Source organism: Camponotus vicinus, unplaced genomic scaffold, assembly GCF_025532165.1.
Source record: "Camponotus vicinus isolate PSW18456_S1 unplaced genomic scaffold, iyCamVici1.0 SCAF_6, whole genome shotgun sequence".
NCBI lineage: Eukaryota > Metazoa > Arthropoda > Insecta > Hymenoptera > Formicidae > Camponotus > Camponotus vicinus.
The window spans coordinates 19,704,373-19,712,113 of record NW_028141978.1 but is presented as its reverse complement, the minus strand read 5'-3'; the positions used below and the strand labels follow the sequence as shown (position 1 = coordinate 19,712,113).

The 7,741-nt window shown below is 40.7% G+C and overlaps 1 protein-coding gene across 1 annotated transcript; it reads right to left on the bottom strand.

Annotated features, from left to right (window-relative positions):
- Nucleotides 1-5,680: 5,680 nt before the first annotated feature.
- Nucleotides 5,681-7,741, bottom strand: LOC145973824 (uncharacterized). Its single transcript, XM_083103400.1, has one exon. The coding sequence runs from the start codon at nucleotides 7,658-7,660 to the stop codon at nucleotides 5,681-5,683; it is 1,980 nt and encodes a 659-aa protein (XP_082959526.1). The 5' UTR covers nucleotides 7,661-7,741.

Genomic DNA, 7,741 nt, shown 5'->3' with positions numbered 1-7,741 from the left:
ACACAAGTTCGAATTACGATAAAGATTATTTTTTCCTCATTATTTTTGTCTGTAAAATATTTACATGTATTTACAATCACATAATTTGATAGAAAATGTAAATTTTTTTATTCAGTTTGAGGATATTTCGAGCCATTATGTTCGTAACATGCGCGTTTTTCTTTTGTTATAAAATGCAAGTTACAATATATATAAGTTTTATTTTCCATAATAAGATAGTAGTAGTGTTGTGCCCGCGCCGTGGGGGACGGGACTTCAGGGTTATTCGCCCAAAGGATTAGGACCCAGGCAACAAATGTAGACACTCCGTACTTGATAGTAAAGGAATATATTTCGGTCGTTCTTCTTACACTGGCCTTACACTACTCTTGTGTTTGTCTTATACGCTAGGGTTAAGCGTAGCGAGCCTACTTTAATCAACGCGGCGGCTTATATTGTTGATGACTTCAGATTTCTTTCTGCCACCCCGTCGTGGTGATCGGTTTATATATCGTTGGGTACAGGAAGGATGAGGTGTCCCTGGGCCGGAGCGCGGTTCGTGCTCCGTTTTGTTATGCTTATTCAGCTTTGGCCGTGACTTGCTTTTCTTTTCGTCACGTTTTATTTTTATTTCTTAATATCTTAATATCTTATTTCCTAATCTCTTTCTTTTAGTTTAATTAAATTATTATTTCGTCGGGTTACGACATCCTTCCCTCCTTGGGGAAAGAAAATTTACTGGCGGTAAATTTTCTTTACCTGTTTTCAATTATATCTATTTTGTTTAGTATAATATTGCTGTGTTGTTTGTCGGTGAGTCTGGTTGGTAGGGTCTGTCGTAGATATGTTCCCTTGATATTCGCGGTATGCTTATTGGGTTTAATATTGCGTTGACTGGTGCTTTCTTTTTCGCTTGGTTCTTTTTTATCGCATAAGTTATCGCTACAAGGCTGACTATTATTACCGTCCCTGTGATACTTGAGATCGCCGGGTATAGTATATGTTCTCGAATCTGTATGTTGTCTTCGTTTATTTGTTCGTCTATGTCGGTCAATGTTTTGCTGAGTTCCATTAATTCTGATGGGTTTTTTATTATTTTTCGTAACTTAATTGTCTCGATTCTATTTAGTAGTCTGTCTGTTTGTTTTTTGGGCGTTAGTGTTAAATTATAATCTGGTATGTGTGTTTTGATGTATGTTACTAGTGTAGATTTTTTCGTTCTTATTATTACGTCGGGTGTTACGATTTTACATTTCCCTCTAATCGTTAACTGTCCCGTTCTATCAATCTCGACTTTCCGTGTCGTCTCGTTCTCGCACGTTATCTCTACCAGCTGTTTCGCTCGCGTGGAATATATCCATGTGTTCGCGTTACTTAACGTTGTCCATATCGTTGTGTTCGTGTGTACGTATTTTATGTTACAGTTGTCTGTGTGTTTTTCTAGTTGTACATATGTCTGTATTTCACACAACGCTTGGTCATCTACATGATGTATCGGATAGTTTTGTCTGTATTTCACACAACGCTTGGTCATCTACATGATGTATCGGATAGTTTTGTTCGCATACATATTCGTTGTTATTTCGCATACATTTTTCTAATTCGTTTTCCGTGATTGTAAAATATGTTCGGCTGTCCATGTCTACCGCTATTATGGGTTGGTTTACCTCTATACATATAAAGGTGTTGTTTTGTTTGTGGGTGGGTAGGGGTGTTGCCTTTATTATATCATATGTGGGGTACATAATTAGTGGGAGTTTTATTACCGTAATTATGCCTTCGTTATCGTAGTATGCGCTAATCGCTATAAATTTTTCGATTGTTCCCCAATTTTCCTGTGTTATTTGAAAGGGGAAGTGCGTTCCTTGTGGTACTTGTGTCGCGATTTCCTTAAGGTTATCAATAATTGTTTCGATCGGTATTAATCTTATGTTTATTATTCCACTTTTTGTGCTGGTTAGATGGTCAATAATGTCTGTAGTATCGATTATTAGATCTCTAATGATTGCATTTAATACGATGAAGTGTTCGTCCATCTCTTCTCTATCTCCAAAACTTGCTGTTGTTCGTAGCCAACTTTGTCGCATTTTTTCCGTTATATTTAGAAATCTTTCTTCGTTTTCTTGTATAATTTTTTCTGATTCGTCCACATGTGCGATAGTTGCGTTTAATACTCTTACTTGATTTTTTAATGCGTGCTGCAGCGTTTGTTGTTTTCCCTTTATTAATTTTAATTGTTCAGTGATGATCTTTTCATCGTCGGCGTCCATTGTGCCGAATAGCGTTTTGCTATTGTTCCGAGACCGTTTATTAGTCCTCTTCGTGTTTTCTTCGTTAATTGGTAAGTTTTCCTTAATCGTGTCAATAAGGTTTCTGCTTTTTTATATTCCTTCTCTGTTACTTGTAGTAATATGCTGCATGTTTCTTTCATTTTTTGTTCTAATGGCTTGTCGTAGCATAATACTCTTGTTTGTGCCATATATCCCGTTACTTGTTCTTGTCGGTGGTCCATTGTTGTGATGTCTGTTCTGATCACCATTTTCCATGTGGACTCGACTTGATTAATTTTTCCTATTTTTTCAAAATATATGCCTGGTTCGTGCCGGAATTTTTTTATTTGCCAGGTCTTATAGGTGTCAGGTTCTTCTGTCCTGCCTCCGCTCAGGGCAGTGAGACTCCTGCAATACATGAGTATCATATTACGTCGTTGCGTTTTCCTAAAGAGTTTTATGCTCTCGCTGTCTTTTATCTAATTCTTAGGTTTGTTAACGTTTTCCTTTTTGTGTGTTTAATGTTCGATAAAGGCTTTTAATCGGTTCACGTGTACGCGTATTGTTCTTCTTCCCATTTTGATCGTGTAGTTCACGTCGGAATTTTTCCCGGTGATTACGTAAGGCCCTATCCATAGAGAATCTAGTTTTTTCGATCGTCCTCGGCGAACTGTTTCGTCGTGTAATAGGACTTTTTCTCCTACTTCGAATTTCGTTTCACGTGTCTTCCTGTCGTAGTTTCCTTTAGCCTTCATCTTTTCGTTGCGTATATGCTCTTTCGCAACTTGTTGCGTCGCGCGCAATTTTTCTTTGAGTTCGTTCGCGTAGTCTTCGTACGTATATGTGGGTCTTGGAGGTTGTGATAGCGTTGTCGGTAGAATCGCAGTATGCCCGTAAATCAGTTCGAATGGGGTGAATCCTGTTGCTGTGTATGGGGTTGTATTATATGTAAACATTGCGTATGGAATCCACTCGTCCCAGTCGGTCTGATCTGCATTTATATAATGTCGTAGGTATTCAGCTAGTGTCCGGTGTGATCGTTCCAGTGCTCCGTTGCTTTCCGGATGATACGCTGTCGTCTGTATTTTCTCGATTTTCAATAGTTTGCAAGTATTCTTGAATATCTCGCTTAGGAAATTTGTTCCTTGGTCGGTTAGAATTTTTTCTGATATACCGTGCTCGAATATGATTTTAGTTGTGAATTCCCTCGCGATTGTCGCGGCTTCTTGGTTCGCTATCGGTATCGCCTTGCTAAATTTCGTCAGATTGTCTTGGAAGGTTAATATATATTTGTTTCCCTTATTTGTAATTGTTAATGGTCCTACTATATCTAATGCGCATTTCTCAAATGGTTTGTCGGCGGTATCTGTTAATATTAATGGCGCTTTGTTTTTTCTTGATAGTTTATTTTTCTGACAGAGTTCGCATCTCGTTATATAGTTTTCGACGTCCTTCGTCAGCCCTTTCCAATTGTGGGTCCTTCGAATCCGGTTTATCGTGCGTTCAATTCCCTGATGTCCTCCTAAGGGTGCATCGTGATATTCATATAGTATTCTTTGCTTTTCGTCCTCTGTATATTCTTTCTTTGTCGTAACGTCGTCTGTCTCTTTCTCTTCGACCGCGTTGATGTCCGCCACATGCCGACTTAACGCGTCAGCATTTCTGTTTGCTGTCCCGGGCTTGTGTATTATTACATAATCGTATTCTTCTAGTTTAAGCCTCCATCTGATTAATCGGGATCCGGGGTCGGTGACATTGAATAGCCATACAAGCGATTTGTGATCCGTGACAATGGTGAACTTTGTTCCATATAAATACGGTCGGAAATGCTTAACGGCCCATACTATAGCGAGTAATTCTTTCTCGGTTGTGTTATAGTTTAATTCGGCCTTTGACAGTACACGGCTTGCATATGCTATTGGCCGGTCTTGCCCTATCTGGCCTTGTGATAATATGGCTCCGATTGCATAGTCGGAGGCATCCGTTGTTACTATAAATTCTTCCGTAAACTCTGGATACTTTAATACCGGCGCTGTCGTCAGCTTTTCTTTTAATGTCTCGAAAGCGTTTTGTTGTTCTTGCGTCCACTCGAAATTTTTTCCTTTCTTCGTTAGTTTCGTGAGCGGTTTCGCTATCTTGGAAAATCCTTCGATAAATTTTCGATAATATCCGGCTAGTCCTATAAATGCTTGTATGTCCTTAACCTTCTTTGGTATAGGAAAATGTTTTACAGCTTCTAATTTAGCTGGATCCGGTGATATTCCGTTTTCCGTTATTTTATGTCCAAGGTACTTCTTTCCTCAGAAATTCGCATTTGTCAGGTTGCAATTTTAGTCGATTTTCCCGCAATCTTCTCAATACTTCTCTCAATCTTTTGTTATGTTCCGCTAGGCTGACTCCAAAAATTACGATATCATCTAAATATACTAGACATTTTATTCCTTGTAGTCCGCTTAGCACCGCGTTCATTAAACGTTGGAATGTGGCGGGCGCGTTTTTTAATCCAAACGGCATTCTATTAAATTCGTAATGCCCGTATGGCGTGGAAAACGCTGTCTTGCATTTGTCGCTCTCTTCCATTTCAATTTGATGGTACCCTGATGCCAAATCGAGGGTTGTGAAGTATTTTGCATTTCCTAGTTGGTCTAGTATGTCGGTGATATTCGGTAGAGGGAATGAATCGCCTACCGTTAGGTCGTTCAATTTTCGAAAGTCTACTACCACTCTTAATTTTTGTTTTCCAGACGCATCTGGTTTTTTCGGGACAACCAATAAGGGTGCGTTCCATTGGCTTACGCTTTTTCGAATTATTCCATTTCTTAGCATCTCTTGCACTTGTTTATTCACTTCGGTTTTTTGTTTCTCTGGTAGCCGGTACGGTCGTATGTTGACCGCTGCGCTATCCGCTTGCGTTGCAATTCGATGTGTCACTGTGTTTGTACATGTGAGCGGCTCTCCCTCTGTGTGGAATACGTCACTATATTCTCCGCAGATTTCCTTTACTGACCTTTCCTCTTCTTTGTTTAGATGTCCAGTGCGGAGATCCTGCAATATTTTCTCAGTGCGCCGGGGGATTTTCCCCTCCGCTTTTGTGCAAGTTTTATTTACTTCTGCTGTTTCTTCGGTTTTAATTTCCTCTAGTGATATTTGAGGCATTAGTATTTCGACCTCGTTTTCATTCGTGTTTATTACGCTCGCGGGGCATAAAAAATTTTCGGGCTCTACTAGGCAGTTTCCTATAAATACTCCTGGTATTATTTCTTCTGCTCTGGTTATCCCCATCATGTTGATTGTAGTTGCTACTTGCATTATCGTCTCGCTCCGTGGTTGTAACGTGATCTTCCGATAAGGATATAGTCTTAGTATATTCCGTCCGATTCTTAGCTGTTTTGTGGCGTAATTACATATCGCCTTTTGTTCTTTAAGGAAGTTTATTCCCAATATTCCGAAGGGAAATCGTCTTTCACGACATACAGTCTGTGTTTTATTTTCCCATCTCGTAGGTTTATGGTGGCGTTTATCCGCCCAATTGGGTGGATCTTGTGTCCGGTCACACCTGTGAGGACTATTTTATCCTCGGTTATCATTGTCTCTCCTTTTAACTTTCCTACTTTAATAAGTGAAATGGCCGCTCCTGTATCGCATAATAGGTTTGTTTTTCCTCCTTTTGCCTCCTGCATGGGTAATGCAACTAAATCCAGGCCTGTGTGTGTGTGAGGTGTTCGTCTTAGGTGCGATACGTGATACTCGCTGGCGGGCCTCTGTTTTTCCTCTACCTTGTTTTCTTCGTCACTCTCTTGAGCGTAGTAGGTCTTCTTTTGCTTTCTGTCGTGATTATATCGATTTTTGTTGTCTCGTGCCGTTTGATTCGGCTTTTGGCGGTTAGGTCGATCTCTGTTAGGTCGTCCGGGTAGCAGCCAACATTCTTCGCGATTGTGACCAGTTTTCTTGCAATGGTTGCAGTATTTGTCAACGGTATTTACGCGCGAGTGTCGCTCTGGTTTCGGTAATGAAAACCGTGTAGCATAACGGCTCGTACGGCATTCTCGCCCATGATGCCCTAATTTTCCGCATTTTTGGCATTGTATGACATTTCTAGTGTCACGGTAATATGTCGGCGTCGCAGCGCTCTTTGGTCGTGTGCTGACTATCGCCGGTCCCTTGACCTTCTCTTCTGCGCTCGCAGCCGATATTGCTTCTTGCAGTGTCGTATAACCTCGGGATCGCACTACTGTTTTTATATCATCGTTTAATCCGATCTGGAAATTCTCTAAGGCTTGTTGTTGGATAATATTGAGTATTACGCGTTTTTGATCGGTCGTATACTGTTGTCCGTCTAGCATTGATTCGTATAGTTCCATCGCTAACTTGTCTATTCGAAGTCCGTATGTTCTCGCGTTTTCGCCGGTTTTCTGTTTTAACGTATTGAAATCTATTTGTAGATGTGTCGTATTCCTTTTACTGGCGTAACAGGCTTCTAATTCTTGTTTCAATTGTGCAAAATTTTGAATCTTTCGCGTTTGAAAATCTAGCATCGCTCTGCCTTTTAGTTTCGTGCATAATACTGTGCCTAATAATGTGACTTCATCTAACGGGTTAATATTTTCAACCGCGTACGTGGTTGCACTCACGAATTCCTGTAGTTTGTTTGCTGATCCGTCGAATTCTGGTATTAAACCGCGTGCTTCTTTCAACGATAGATGTCCGCGTCCCCGATGATGTCGTACATCGTCGAACGAAAGGTCGTATGTCGGTTCGTGTCTATCTTCTAATGGCGTGAGGCGTCCAGTACTCTGTCTTCCTTGCCTCTCTCTGACATCATTTATTTCGACGTGCAGGTTTCTAATCTCCTGCATCATTGCTTGCATCATATCTCTGAATTCGTCGGGTGGATTATTTATTTCTTGTTGCGATCGAGCATTCGTGGTATTGTTATCCAATTCTTCTCGTAACCGATTGATTTCTCTATTTACTTCTACGGAAGTGATGTCTCGCGATGTACCCTGTGGTGCGTGTGTCATGTCTCCACGTTCGCGATATATTATTTCGGGGTTGAAAATACTCGAATCGTATGATGTTAATGAAAATTCGCGCCTATGTGTTATTCTACTGGGCGAGCTAACCGCTGACTCCGCGTCGTCGGTGTTCGCGATTAAACTCGGATCTATTTCGCCGAATGAATATTCGCGTTCAATTATTACGTTCGCTCCGTATTCGTTTTCGGACGAGCTGTCGCTTGAGTAGTATGCTTCTAAATTTTTACGCACATTACTACTGATATCTTGAAGCGCGGTCTCTGCTATTCTTTGCGAGCTTAATAGACTACGTGTTATCGCTCTTTCCGCAGAATCGCTATGTAGCCACGATGCGTTCGTTCTATTGTTTGATCGTTTGTTTTGTCCTTCCGACATTCACGCGTTATAATAATTGCTTCGTTCGACTTACATTAGTGCGATGAGCAGCATTCTCCTTTGGTCGCAGTTCTCGCGTTG